Here is a 14,405-nt window from a genome sequence, read left to right on the forward strand (position 1 = left end):
AAGGAACGAGATCCCAATCATACACATCACAAATAGCAATATTTCTGAGACATTTTCAGGCTTGAATGTACCAGGGTGTAGAACTGGATACGACGGTTGATATTTGTGAAGGTAAAGGTAAATCCCTGGGTCAAATACCTCTGTCGTGTTTATGCAAAGATAACGCTGCCCACATGTTGCCTGATCAACAAAAATGTTGTTACAGGGGCATGTCAGTATGTTCTTCTTCAGGCGTCGAAGGCCATCTTTGACCTCGACGGTGAGACTGATGTCGACGGTATCGATCTCATCCGTAAGACTTGGGGCGAAGTCCGTACAAATACCGGTCCTCTGACTGGAGAAAATGTTTTCTACGGAATTGGATGCGATCTCTTGCTAGAATTGTGGCCGTGTGGCGGACTGTGGATTCCCCGGCCAAATATCTCTGATTTCAGTCAGAGTTTCATCGTTGTTTCTGGTGCCGGTCGTGTCTTCAGGCCCATCAAAGACCTCCATGGCAGGATGAATGAGGCTATTGATGGCTTAGTTCCGCGGGAGACTGTTGTCAAGGGTATCATTGGAGGTGAGCTGTTCTTCGAACGGAGAATTGAAAAGCAGACTCAAGAACTCGGTATTTGAGTCTGCAACTCCGCTGATATCTGACAATTGAGATTCTTCAGTCATCGACTGAATATCTCCCGAATATGTACTCCCGCCTGTCATTGGTAGAATGCCAATATCACCAATGGGGCTATTGATGCTAATGTTGGGGGACCCATCCTGAGGATTTCCCGCAAGTTTCTGACCTTGCGGTTTTGAATTGGTCTGTTTTACAGGTTAATTTCACATTTTCGGCAGCTTCGAAGAGTGTTGAAATAACGTACAGGCAGCCTTCCGCCATCCTCTGAGGAATGATTCCGGCGATGACGAAGGAGGACATCCCTGGTCAATAAATTCAATGGCTGGTCGAAGGTGAGAATGACGATGTGCCTACCTTCGGGCAAAGTGTTTTGTGCATATTGGACACTTGTACGGACGTTCTCCAGTATCTGCATAACAATGGCTTAGTGCGAAGTCTTCCAATCGTCCTCTTGTCCATCTACCCGCAGAAATATATATGGAGAAACTTACGGGCCAATTGATGGCGGTTCAAATGCTCCACTTTGGAAAAAGTCTTTTCACATTGTGCACATGGGATTCTACATGGCAGATCCTTGCGATGTTGTCGCATGTTGGCGAGGTGAAGGAGAAGATGCAATACCGAATTTGCGGCTAAAGACAAGCCCGTCCATGTACGACTACGTATGCGGGGTATACTAGTTGCCGCATTTATGAGGCAGCAAAATAATTAGATCTTGATATGCAACATTTTTCACTTAAATGAGCATATGAAACGACTATATCGTAAAAAGACTGTCTGATATTGTCCCTTTAAATTAAGATAAGAGTGGAAACCACACAGGTAGGAGCCCTGTCCCTCTAAAGTCGATTTTGGTGGTCACTAAAGGAGTCTACGATAATTGCAATGTCCAAAAATCATGACGACCATGTAAATGCAAATCCTGTAACCGGACAGTATCTACCAACCGAAATGAAGAATAAATTCTGCAATGATGAAGCCAAAGTGACATCGCGAGGAGTTCGAAATGTCTTTGTGTGGGGACTTATGGTTCCCCACATTTTCTCCCACCCAACAGCGTGCGGGGAAGAGCGTTACTATGAACCATCATCCATGCCCGGTCTTGAGACTGTGACACTAGGTACTGGAATTGTTCTGTGGATGTGGCATGTGGTATAGAGAATATAATGGTGGGGGTCTCTTTCTTGACTCCGGATGATATAAGGCAATGACAACCCTCAATTGCTTGTATCCGATGATGAGTCTCGTGTCCCACCCGTCATTGAGCATAGCCTACTTGCCGCAGTCACTGGTGCTTGGCCGATGATGACCGCGCGACTGAAGAGATGGCTACCACTTGATCCACATAAAGGTTTAAAGGCTTTGTTTGATGGACGAAAAGCTTGCGCTGACCTGGCCTCACGTTGCGTGAACGTTCGGTTGAACGTCGTGAGAAACTCTGGTGATAGTAAAGCCAGCACATCTGAGCGGAAGGATATCCTGACAAATCTCATCAACGCAAAACATCATGATCCGGGCGAGCATTTGACACAGACTGATCTTGAGACAGAGGCATTTGGGTTTATGTGCGTTCTATTTCACTGTTCAAAAACCGGCATCGAACAATGCGCCAGCTTGCTAACTGACCAATATTGCACTACCGTAGTATCGCTGGAACTCATACTACTAGTGCCACCACGACTCTACTGTTCTACCACCTTCTCCATCACCGTGATCTAATGGCAAAGTGCGTCGCTGAGATTGACACGAATCTTCCACCCCTGCAAGAAGATAAAAGTGCCTATTCAGTTTCAGCAGCCGAAAGCTCGCTAGGGATCAGTGATCTTGCCCAGTCTTTATTGGTGAAAGCTTCGAAGCGAACAAGAGTCATTTCTTGACGTACCTAGCTACTGGATCAGTGCGAAATTCGGTCTGTCATGGGACAACTTGCAAGAACGCATGACTTATTTTGAAAAGGATACTGACTGTGAATTTACCATTTTATCCTACTGATCTCCACGTATGACTGCGATGATATTCTAGATTCAGATGCAGGTAGAAATAGCTTCTTGTCCAATCTGGTAGAGATGAGTATTCCAATTTGGACATCAATGATAACCGTCGCTTTTGAGTTTACAGCTTGGCCTTCTCCAAGGCGGTGAGATTTCTCAACGGGGGACCTGCCCGACTTCCATCACCCTTCATGCCATTACCACTGGAGGCATCGCGAAGTGCCGGCTGGAGTCTCCACTTCTGCCGTAACTCCTCTGATGCCTTGTTCTCAAAGCAGTCTGCAATGTATTTGCCCAGAATAGGGAGGAATTTGAATCCACTAGAAACAATGTTAGATTGGGACTGCCTTCAAACGGGATAGATGGAACAGGGTGAAAATCCATAAGGAGAAAACTTACTGTCCAGCTCCTCCGGTAGCCACGAAAAGGCCGTCCAGAGTCGGATGGTTGTCGATGATGAAATCTCCCTTAGGGGTATCCGTGTACCAGCACAAACGGCGGTTCATCCAGGGTCGATCCGCGAATTTGGGGAAGAACTGACGCAGACCCTTCCTGAGATCCTCGTCAGCATCCTCGGGCAGGTATCCTGTCTCTGAATTACTGCTATCGAATTTCGGCGACGAGATAGTGCGCTTGACACCGTCCGTCTCCACAGTCACCTCATTGGCATATCCATATCCGTGGCGCGCAAGCTTCAAGATATTGCTGCCAGGTGTCGGAGGGAACACGAAGACACCAGTGGTCATATTGATCATGACGGGTGTGTTATCCAGAGAGCGTGCCTCGTCTTGAGTCAGCTGAATAAAGCCGACCGGCTGCCCGGAAGACGATGCAGCGTGTGTAACATCCAGGAGGCGAGTTGTCCATGCACCCGTGCTCAGGATGACTTGCGAGGCATGAAGAGAGCTTCCATTCATAAGGTTCACACCAACGACCCGAGAACCCTCACGAAGAAGTGATACCACACTTCCGCGAGGTCCAGTGATGATGGAGATACCTTCCACACTGCAACGAGAAGCCAGCTTTTGAATGCTCCCGGCTGCGTCAGCCCATCCACCCCTGCGGTTCAGGTATCCGCTCATTCCAGCCAGATTGGATTGAATGTTTGGATATGACTTGACCAGGGTGGCCGCATCATCTAGATCCTCAACAGTGCCGCCATTGGCTCGCACAGTCGCCGCGGACTTCGTAATCCAGTCATTCTCTGGCGTCTCTGACAATAGTGCAAAGCCGGATTCATAGTAGTGATCCTTGTACTCATTCTTCCAGCCTTGATACGCCTCGTAGGCCATTTGACAATAGACTGGGTCCGCGTAATCAATTCGGATAATACGCGAGATATCCACACTGCTTCCGTCCACAGCAGGAGGGTTGTACCGGTCCAGAACGGTGACATCAGTATAGCCCCGGCGCTTCAGCTCCAGAGCAGTGCTGAGGCCGAACACACCAGCACCAACAATGATGATTGAGTCAGTCTTGGAAGGCGACATTTTTGCACGACAATTAGATGCTCAAGACCTTGTCAAGGGCGTCATTTTCAATAAAAGGTTTGAGGTGTGGAGGTGTGACACGGAGAACGCGGCCAATGCCGTGTTCTCGGCACGTGGAGAACCCGGAAGCGGGCCGTGGTCCTGAGTTGACATTCCAGATCTCAGCACATCACACAACCAGCGTAAATAAAGATTCAAGCTGGATTGAGACTAAGCCAGTCCTCAAAAGCCTTTCCATAGTCTTGCATCTGTAAAAACAATGTCTCCTCACCGACAAAGTTTAAAGATGGATCTTCGGCGAGATGTGCGATAGGCACAGATGGTGATATCTGCCCGAGTTCTTGTTGCAATTGGGTCGAATGCTCAGTTTGCTCGGGCGGATATGTCACGCATTCTGGTACCACAGTTTTATGGCCCGAAATTCCAGCTGACCCAATCAAAGCAAAATCAGGTTCGGCAATGTCATTAGTGGACGAGATTCCTGAATATGCAATGCTGTCCTTCGCCAGCTCAGGCCCGAAGATATCACCAGCCGGATTTGGTGCTTTGCTTGCATGGGAGTATACCAGAACTTTCCATAGAAGTTGTAGATTGACAGACCACTTCTGGCGAGAGTTTGGGGTGGCTCCCGTCCCCGTAATCACGCCCCCGGATGATATGCTATCACGTAGCTGTTCCAATTGTCGAGCCTAGGAAGTGTCAATACCGATTTTATGGCTAATGCATAAGAATCTCCTTTTGAGATGGTCTTACCTGTTGGTCCACGTGAGGCCATCGATGACCTAGCCTGTGCAGGAACCGAAGGCATTTGTCAAATCCTGTTTGCGCCTTTGTACTAAAGTTTTGGTCCTCAACAAAGCTATGTTGGAGATAAATAGTCCCGACGATAGCCACACAGTGACCAAGGGTGGGATCCGAAACTTCAAAGTTCTTCGACTCGATAAGCTCAAGGAAGTGTATGATCCAGCCGGAGTGCAAGGTGAGCTGCTCAAAGGAGTTTCGCAGGAAAGATTGCGGCATCGTTCGCCGGAAATTGCGCAGGCGTACGGAGAGGAGAAAAGGGTGATTTAGTAAACAAGGAACGGCATGCCATACGATCTGAAAGAACAGCCAAGGGCCCCAATAGTCACGATTTGTTTGCAGATCCTCAGGAGGATGTTCCGAGAATCGACTTGCGTGGAGGCGAAATCGCAAAGGCATGCAGCTCTCGTGTTCAGTATGCCAGTAAGAAATCATAGTGTAGTCTGATTGGGGATGCCACGGTGGTTTTGTGTCGATTGTCCCATTATTGATGGCATACTTGCATGCCAAAGACCACAACTCGCTAGTGCACATGTTTGCTGAAATGATACCAATGTCGAGTTGTGAGTCACTGCCTTCTCTGCGAGAGTACCTTTGCGATACTAAGTTCTCGAAGTATGGAGTCGCAAGACTGGATTCGCCTTGTCGGTCGTTGCCCTCCCTGAGACACCATGACTGTGAGGTACCTTGAAGATTCTGTAGCATCATGACACTTGCGTAACACAGTCTCTTCTCGTCTCTCTCTGTGTCTAGCTTGTCCATCAGAGTTTCACGGTCACCAGTTCGGACATTCCGGATGAGGTAACTCGCCATTCTGGTATAGAATCCAGCCCGGACGAGGTGTCCAACTAATTCTCGATGGTTAGCCAGAGAGTCCATTAGGGGCCTTGTAATCTCACCTGTGAATTCAAGCAGGCTCAGAAGACAGAGCGCTTGAATCGTAGATAGCTCTACATTTCCATCAGCCAGGCGCCCCATGACAAGCTGACAGGCGCGCTCAGTCTTGGCTTTGATTTCAAGTTCAAGCTCCTTGTCTTTGATCCCCAGTCCACGAAACCGAATACAATGGGCGTCCATGGCAAGTAAAAGTTCCGGGTCTCTATTTCTGAGGGAGGCAGGTGGAACGCTCTGGGAAAATAAGGGAAGTGGCTGGGAGTTGCAGAACGTGAGAAATAACTCGGCATCTGAGGGCTCTGATGGTTGTCCGCTGTAATGATTGTTAGAGATACTGCTTGGAAGGTGGACCGAAAGGAAACATACGCGAGGGCATGGCCCCTAGAAGGTAGTTCCGAGCCCCCAGCGGTATATGGTTCTGAATCATGGCTGACCACTGAAGTAGGATTTCTATCTTGACTGGGTTGCCGGCTGGGTCATTAGGCTTCGGATAGGGGTGAAGACTTGAAGCAGAGTGACGCCAAACTTACGCGATGTAATCAATAAGCTGCTCCAATTTACCCTCAATTCGGGAGACACGGTCGTCCTTCAGGAATAGGTCAGGCTTGCGATACACCCAAAACATACTGGGAAGTTTCCTACCATATTCCTCAGATAGGACGCCTCTTCCACGACTTCGGCTCCTGCATACACGCAAGTCTGTCCGAGCCTGGTGCAGAATGAACAAACGGGCTTCTCGCCAGGGCATCTTGTTTTCTTTCGCCTGAACAACTATGAGCTTACAGTCGCGAAATAGTCAATCCTCGTACTCACCGACAGCCTTCACAAGCTTGTCTTGCCCGTTTCGCCGGCCGCTCTCCTTCTGCTGGTGCCATTATAGTCACGTGCCCAGCCTGGCTGGACAAGGTGATTCTTTTGCAGGCTGTCAATCGGTAGGGTACACCGACTCGTTTCAGAGGGCCTTAGTCACGATGACCCTGATAATTATCGCGAATTGACGTCCATAGGGCAGGATGGGATTGAAAAAACGTGCGGGGACGGAAGTGGGTCGGCAATGCCGGGAAGGGCGAAACGGAGCGGATGCGACCACCACTCCCTGTATCCTGGCATGTTTTCCTTCAATAATTACTCTATTATTGCTCATTTTGTCTCTTGATATATTGGTAGAAAATCCGTCCTGAAGTTTTGTCAAATTTGAACACTCAAATTTGATAGTCACAGTTGAGAACACCGATCGGCCACTACCCACCCCGCGAGGAACCAGAGCAAACCGACAAATTAGAGATAGGCACCGTGCAATCATAGGCTGATGCATGCAATATTGTAAAAATCAAAAACAATTTATGATACACAACCATGACGCTTGAAAAAACTTTCGACTAACAACGCTTTGATAACAAACATGGTCCTCCACAACCGATGTCTCAATCAGAGCTTGACCTCTGTGTCCCGACAATATGTTCCAGTGACAGTCTCATCCGCCGTGGATCCAACTACTGAAGGAGTGGGAGCATCTTCAGCTGGGATTTTCAGATCAAAGTCTGAAACAGTAGCCAAAGCAGATTCCGCAGGGGGCTTCTTGGGAGATATTGCTGAGCGGCGGACTGTCCGAATGCCAGTTTCCAACTCCTCATCCAGCTTGTCCACATAGTCATACGCCGCCTTGCCCGCAATGGCTAGCCTCTCGTAAGAATCCAAGCCTCCCAATTTCCATTCAGGCAAAGGCGTGAGACAGCCGCCAATTTCGTATTCAAAGAATGGCTTGCCATCCCTATCCACCTTCTTTCGACGCTCATACTTGAGTTTTGGGTGGATCGGTGTGTAGATCGGATGTGACGAGTCCTTTTCGTGCATCTCCTTGAACCAATTGACACGGAAATTCACAACAGGGTGGATGTATTCGCAGGTCTCGCCCATAGACTCCCCATTTTGTTTGGCATATTCGCCTGGGGTACGTCTCCTCTGCCCGTTGAGCCAATATGCTATGGTGTAAGGGTCCGACAAGATACCTGTTCCCCAGCCAATCTCTCGGGCTTTCTCTGCAGTCGCCTCTTGGATTTTCTTGAAAGGAAGTTTGGCTAATGACACAGTGGTTCTGGCAATTGATGAAGCCCATGTTGGCCAAGACTTGGATATTGTCGACTTGGGCATGGTGTCTGCCTTGATGAGCTTTAGATTAAGCTCCTCGATATGCCGTTCACGGTCAGTCTGTTCCTCGGTGAATACCTGTTCATTGACAGAGACATGGCCCTTGATTTGATCAAGCATCCAAGCGAAGGCGATGTTTGACATATTTTCCATGTCACCTTCGTCCTTGAGAGTATCGCTTGCTCCACCCCCAATGTTGACGTGGAAACCTGGGATCCACACTTGTCTTAAGACCGGGTGCTGCTCGTATCGGTTCTGGTATCTCACTCGCTTCCGGGCTGCCTTATTCCAGGCTCTTGCAGCCCGATTAACACTTCTGGCCGCGGCGTTCACTGCGTCGTCGGTGGCTTTACCTCCAGCTTTCAGCTCCTTGGCACGTTGCAAGACATCCCAGTAGTGCCTCTCAGCTTGTTTTTCATCTTCCATATGAGCCTCCACCTCTTCTTTTGTTGCTGTCTTTTTATTAAGATACCAAAGAGTTGGGGAGAATGCCTTTCTCCTCTCGTCTAGGGCTAAACATTGGAAAGCGTTTTGGATGTCTTGGCAGGTTCGATGTTAGCTTTGCATACTGAAAGCGACAATGGTCAGGGACTTACTGGGTGACAGGCCAACATTGTGCCATCCTTCACTCGATGGGAGCTTAATCCCTAGCACTTCTGGCATTCCCAATGCCCCGACGGTATCATATACACCGACCACCTCCACATCTCGAGACCCTTCCTGTGCCCAGTCTCCTTGGGGAGCCTTTTCGTACATAAATTCGCGGTGATTCTTATCGCCCGCGCCTTGCTTTTCATCGGCCTTGCCCCACATCCAGTCAAACCAAAGCTCACTGCGGTGGAAACGCTTCCCCGGCTCGAGCTTCTTATAGATCGCCCAAAGATCCGGAAACTTGTTGAGATCGCTCTTTTGACAGATTCCAATATCGGAGATGAGCCCGGCAATGGTTCTAGCGGTGTATGCTCCTCTCGAGAAACCAAAGCACATGATTTTGTCGCCCGGGTTATAATTGAGGACGGCGAAGTTATAGGCTTCAATGACGTTGGTTTCCATGCCCTGGCCGGTCGCACCCTCAATGGCATCACCTAGCGCCAGCGCAGTGGTGCCAACTCCGGAGTCGTACCAGACAACTTGCTGCCACTGGTTACCATCTTTGTCGGTTCCGACGGGATTCAATGAGCGACACAGGCGGGTGACATTCGAGGGAACGTTCTTCTTTCCCGAAACTGCAGACTGCCATGTGCCATCACAGCATATGATGATTCGTTTTCGCACAGGAGTGAGCTTGGTATCCTCCCGTTGTCGAAGGGGCTCGTCGCCGAGCAGCTCACAGATATCCAAGGCGCCCATTTTCGCGAAGGGTCAAGAAAAAGTCGCGACAGTACTTTTTGAAAGATTGTGGGATCTTCAGAGGTCAAACTTCCACTCCACTTGGGGTGCAGAGGGTTTTATTTATGCCCTCCCATGCCCAAAACCCTTTTCAGCTCCTCCTGACAGCTTGGGCTGGCTCCATAGCCTTGACCCATCACTTCTACAGTCCGTGTCTGCATGAAGCTACATGACACTTGCCCCTATTTAGCGGCTGGGGACGAACGCCTTATCCACAATCAAGGCGCGTTGGGACGCTTAGCCCTTTTGGGATCATTCGGCTTCCCCGCCATTTGTCTGATTGTTTGGGCTCACATAATACGATGGGGGCGCTTACCTTGGCATCAGCTGAGTATAGAAACAAAATAGCCAATTGCTGGGGGCCGTTCTTGGGAAGGGAAACACCGACTCTGCTATTGGTGCTGCTTCGCGTGGGAACTTCTTCATAGTTTCCCGTCGATGCATGGTGTGGTAGTACAGGGTCCACTTTTGCGAGGCCCACGCGCTCGTCACAAACAAGATCGGCAAATCGGAAAAGTCAAAAGGATGACGGGTTCATCGCGGTCGGACATTGAATCTCAGCCATGTAAGTGAAGTCAGGCTGACTGCGGTTGGCTGTGCACAGCTGAGTGACTAGGGCGGATTCTTTAAAATAGACGTCAGATATCTAGTTCAGCCCATCGGGGGCCAAGGATTTCATCCTTATCAATGCCACACGGCGCAATGCACGACATGAAGGTAGCTGACAAAGTGTCAAAGGAGAAAAGAAGATATGGCAGTGATGCGCAAGTTTTGACACACTTTTTCTCAAAATTTATATACAGACAAACTTCCAAGTCGAATGTTCCAAACAACAACAACCAAGCTACCCTCCCCGCTCCGAGACAGTCTGTTCAAATGTTTTCTGAACAGTGACACCACTTTCCGAGAGGACGGGTGTCAGCTCTGGATATAAAGCCTCCTGGCTACTATTAGTATATCGATAGGAATTCAATCGTGGCGATGATACTGTGTTCATGATAGCGTTGTCGTCATTGATGTTCAGATCAGGCCTCCAGTAGCTGGGGTCATTAGAGCCTTTCAGATTGTCGCTCCTCAGACTGGAGAGTGGGTACTTTCCCGGGCTTGCCACATTCCGTCCGTACGACACGCTTCCATCGAGAAGCCAGCGGAAGAGTGGGCGAAGGGTGATCAGACTTCCTGCCGTGATCCCGAGACCTGTTTCAATCACTGACCAGATGGCGATTTGATATGTGTTCCCTGGGGTTGATTAGCATGTTCTCTTATATGCCAGTCTGGTTGATCTTTGGTGTCAAGGATGGATGCAGAGTGACTCACGTAGGAAATCCGTATCCGCGTAATATTGTAGGAAGGGAAGTCGAATAATCACGGCAACACTGGCACTGGTCGAAGTTAGACGTATTATCCACAGAGGCGGAAAGACTGTTACATACATTGCACCTAGACTTAGAATCCCTCCGACCGCAATCTTGGTCCTGCGATTCATCTGCAATGTCCAGACCAAGAACACAGGCAAAATTCCAAGTGTCAAGTCGCAGATAATAGTCAAAGCGCTGTAAAGATACGCAATGTCGAGAAGTATATCGACTGATAGACAGGTTCCGGAATATCTCGGGTCCACTCGGTTCCAAAAGTATGAGACAGGTTGGCAGTCAAGGAGTAGGACGAACCAAAACATCAGACCAATAGCAATGATGACGCCGATATTAACCCAGAGAATGATGCGGTGGGCTTTCTTGACGGTCAGTCGCAATAGGGCGAGGGCAATCGAGATCTTGGCGACGGCTGATGCCCAGATGTACAGCATTTGACCGAGCCACCACCACTATGAAAGCATGATTGTGATTAGCCAAGACCCAACAGTGGTGCATGAGTTTAAATTTACCAGCAACGCTCTCTTATAGACGTCAAGACTAGTAAAGTCCGTGTAAGCGTGACCAATGCCATTTGTAGAGCCAATCATGCAACATGCAGCCAGAGTTACGAAAAGGCCCTGGAAATCGTTTAGATCATATTTTTCGGACAATTTCGGACTCAATTACATACCAGAGATGCGATCATAAGAGCATCATCCCATCCAAATCCTCGGACAAGGTACAATCGGACGAATGCCCTTAGTGAAACGGTCACGATGGATATAATCATCATCACAACGGACACGACGAAGATGGCCAGACTTCGGTCCACGAGGGGCATAGGGTAACCCATCTTGAAGCGACTTTTGTCTCGATCCTCTGAGTGAGCACTTGGAGGTCGCTAATCAAGGTCAGACTGTCCAGCGCATGATACTGCGCTTCCCCTAGCCAAGGGGTGTTGATTGAGAGCAATAACGAAAAGAAACAAAGGAAAAGGAAAAGTCATTGGAGGAGAAGTTCCTCGTTCCTCGGCCTAAGAGATACCCCGGGCCATACAGGAAATTCCGGTCAGCCAAGGTCCAAGCGAGGGATGGCAGTCATCTGCTAAGTGGGGTTTCAGATCTTGAGCTGGAGCCCAGTTCCTGATCGACTAGTCTAATAAACACGATAATCTGAACGCATGGTCAAACGGCTAACCAAATCCGATGTCAAATCCGTGCGCTAACATGTGGTGAGATTCCACCAAGGGAAAGATTACATACTAGAATCTTGGGGCTGAGAACACGGACAAACACCGCGTTCATGGTCCAATCAGAGTACCTTTCTTCTCTCCACCTTGGAAGCTTTCGGTAGAAGAGGGATCGTGGTTTCAGGGGGTGTATTTGCCGAGGGGTCCGCGCGGCATTATGGGCTCGAGTCGACCCAAGATCTAGAGCTCCACTAGATGTCCCGTCCCACAAGTTGCGGCTCCAGCCGGTCGAACTCACGAACGACAGAATTTGCATGACTCGTGAATAATGGACATTGTAAGATCCTCATGTTATTGGATTGAAACGTTGAATGGACCCATTTGTCAAGTCTTCTGAAACATGGTCAGAGTTTGGTACTGAAGCTCTACAGCCGCGCAGTGAAATGAATCCCGATGAAACAGGACAATTCGTCGTCAGCTTCTCCGGAGCCACATTTTCTAGTACATGCATGACTTGCAGTAACTGGAACAACTAAGCGAAGGTTTATGTTCAATAGTCATTCCTATCATCAATCAATAGCATACACTACGGTCTCCGCCCAAACTCTATAAACTACTGCTGTTGACAGTCTTTCCGACGACCTAGGAAGAATAAAGCAGCCCTAAACGACGGAGAATATCCAAACTTGGATTAATAAACATACAGTATCGCGTGGCGGCTTGCACCGGATCGGTTTGTCCCACAAGATCCCACAATAGTCCCACTGAGGCCACCACACCCTCGGTTGAGGTGGTGCCGCAGTTCGACTATCTCCGAGGATCTGGACTTTATCGCCGCCTGTCCCATCGCAACAAACAAGGTCAGTCAATACAAAGAAATGCCAAAAAAGACTGATATTTATCCAAGCTAAAACCGTCTAGGATATTGTGCACCTGATCTATAGATAAAAACATAACCTCTCAATTCGAGAAGCGAACGATACTGCACAATCATCAAAGAAAAAAGAAACCGAGAGCACCATCACGACCACCGTCACTACGAATAAAAGAAAAGATCTCAAAATCGTCTAAAGACTAAACTTCACCGGGCCGGAGCACCTTCTCCCTTCTCGTCTGCGTTGACCTCACATTCGATGCAGTTCCCTCGGCAAAGCTACCGTCCTCACAGATGGACCACTCGTCGGGTCTCAACCAGTACTGATCATGAGAAACCTGTCCCTTGATCTTACCCTGGAAGTCAAGAGGGTCAAGGAACGTCTCCCATGGATCCCGGCGATCGCTCCACCCAGGTCCCATACGCTCAGTGCGGCCATCGGTGCCCAGATAGCGCTTCTTATTCCGCGGCAAAAAGCGACCGGGATGGAGCAGATTCAGCCAAAAAGTGAAGATCAGCATCGGACCCAGTTCAAAGGCAAACAGATACCACTCGTTGCTGAGAATGGGGCCACAGTTCTCCTCGCAGCCGATGTTGCCGAACATCTCAAATGACTCCACAGCACGGAAGATGCAGCGAAGCAGGACAAAGGTGGATGTGCCGTATAGTGACATGCAGAGAGTTTTCACGTTGCGAGGGAGTGTTCCGGCTTTGGCTGCTCGTGTATGTATCATTGCGACGACGGCGATTACCAGGCATTCAACGGCGGCTTGCAGGATCAGGCCGACGGCAATGAGGACACCACCACTCTTGTACTGCGCTGCATCATCACCGGCTGCTGCATATTTGGCTGCGCCTGCCACGGTGATACCTTCGACTGCAGCACCGGCGTACACGAAAACGATCAGTACGCGGTCGGGGTGGAACACGGCGTGCATGGGAAGGTAGTTCATCAGTCGACCGACGATGTTATATGCGGCAGCAGAGTAAACGGGAGGCGCAAGATAAATAAACACGGCTTGTGCGATGTAGAGATTCATATTCCCTGGGTGATAGCTGCTGATGCATCGCAGGATCCAGCCTACTGTAAAGAGTAAACCGCCCCAGAATGCCCAGAACGTCACTCTCCAGAAGCGGTAGCGGCTTTTGAGAAGTCAGTTTACAGTTCAATGAGGATTCCATGGCTTTTTGAAGCTTACAAGTTTTGCCAGATATGTGCCACCAAGCTGAGAAATACGACGCCTGCAAAGACCGCAGGCAGCACATGGCTGGGTTCGTATTTGTAGTAGCTGACAACTTTGTCGTCTGAACTCATTTTGGAAACTGTGTGGATATTACTTTATGGATCAGAATGGAATCTTCCTACTTTAAATACTATTCATCTTCGTGTCCGCAACATAATGAAGTAAGCTATTTTAAAGTGTAGCGCTACATAGATCCCAGAGAAGAAACGATCACCCACTCTGCGCCTCAGGAATCTGCAAACCAAGCCTCATAGACCCATTAAACTCAAAACTCTCCAACCTTTGATCCCCATAGCTTCCAGAACTCTGTTGAACTCGCCACGGGAAGGCTGAATTGGCCCCCAAGCAGATGTGCCCACATACATGAGCATCAACCAATCAGCATCCACATACTCGCCCTGTCGCAGCGGC

General features: G+C 49.1%; 6 protein-coding genes across 6 annotated transcripts; 1 reads left to right on the plus strand and 5 right to left on the minus strand.

The window, feature by feature from the left end:
• Window positions 1–65: 65 nt before the first annotated feature.
• Window positions 66–618, plus strand: N7473_002985 (uncharacterized protein; the record flags this gene model as incomplete). Its single annotated transcript, XM_057148925.1, has 2 exons — window positions 66–117; window positions 206–618. The coding sequence occupies 2 exons, from the start codon at window positions 66–68 to the stop codon at window positions 616–618; spliced, it is 465 nt and encodes a 154-aa protein (XP_057012579.1).
• Window positions 619–2,584: 1,966 nt separating this feature from the next.
• On the minus strand, window positions 2,585–4,100 carry N7473_002986 (NAD(P)/FAD-dependent oxidoreductase; the record flags this gene model as incomplete). Its single annotated transcript, XM_057148926.1, has 2 exons — window positions 2,585–2,930; window positions 3,010–4,100. 2 exons carry the CDS (start codon window positions 4,098–4,100, stop codon window positions 2,732–2,734), a joined length of 1,290 nt encoding a protein of 429 aa, XP_057012580.1. The 3' UTR covers window positions 2,585–2,731.
• Window positions 4,101–4,294: 194 nt separating this feature from the next.
• On the minus strand, window positions 4,295–6,420 carry N7473_002987 (fungal specific transcription factor domain-containing protein; the record flags this gene model as incomplete). Its single annotated transcript, XM_057148927.1, has 5 exons — window positions 4,295–4,789; window positions 4,854–5,749; window positions 5,801–6,108; window positions 6,162–6,176; window positions 6,326–6,420. The coding sequence occupies 5 exons, from the start codon at window positions 6,418–6,420 to the stop codon at window positions 4,295–4,297; spliced, it is 1,809 nt and encodes a 602-aa protein (XP_057012581.1).
• An 803-nt stretch (window positions 6,421–7,223) lies between these two features.
• Window positions 7,224–9,293, minus strand: N7473_002988 (T6SS phospholipase effector Tle1-like catalytic domain-containing protein; the record flags this gene model as incomplete). The annotated part of the gene is made up of 2 exons (XM_057148928.1): window positions 7,224–8,482; window positions 8,540–9,293. 2 exons carry the CDS (start codon window positions 9,291–9,293, stop codon window positions 7,224–7,226), a joined length of 2,013 nt encoding a protein of 670 aa, XP_057012582.1.
• Window positions 9,294–10,176: 883 nt separating this feature from the next.
• Window positions 10,177–11,540, minus strand: N7473_002989 (uncharacterized protein; the record flags this gene model as incomplete). Its single annotated transcript, XM_057148929.1, has 5 exons — window positions 10,177–10,571; window positions 10,650–10,714; window positions 10,766–11,157; window positions 11,218–11,325; window positions 11,379–11,540. 5 exons carry the CDS (start codon window positions 11,538–11,540, stop codon window positions 10,177–10,179), a joined length of 1,122 nt encoding a protein of 373 aa, XP_057012583.1.
• A 1,410-nt stretch (window positions 11,541–12,950) lies between these two features.
• Window positions 12,951–14,065, minus strand: N7473_002990 (uncharacterized protein; the record flags this gene model as incomplete). Its single annotated transcript, XM_057148930.1, has 2 exons — window positions 12,951–13,893; window positions 13,950–14,065. The coding sequence occupies 2 exons, from the start codon at window positions 14,063–14,065 to the stop codon at window positions 12,951–12,953; spliced, it is 1,059 nt and encodes a 352-aa protein (XP_057012584.1).
• Window positions 14,066–14,405: the final 340 nt, after the last annotated feature.

This window comes from Penicillium subrubescens (genome assembly GCF_028828155.1).
Source record: "Penicillium subrubescens strain IBT 31985 chromosome Unknown utg000002l_segment0_segment0, whole genome shotgun sequence".
Classification (NCBI taxonomy): Eukaryota; Fungi; Ascomycota; class Eurotiomycetes; order Eurotiales; family Aspergillaceae; genus Penicillium; species Penicillium subrubescens.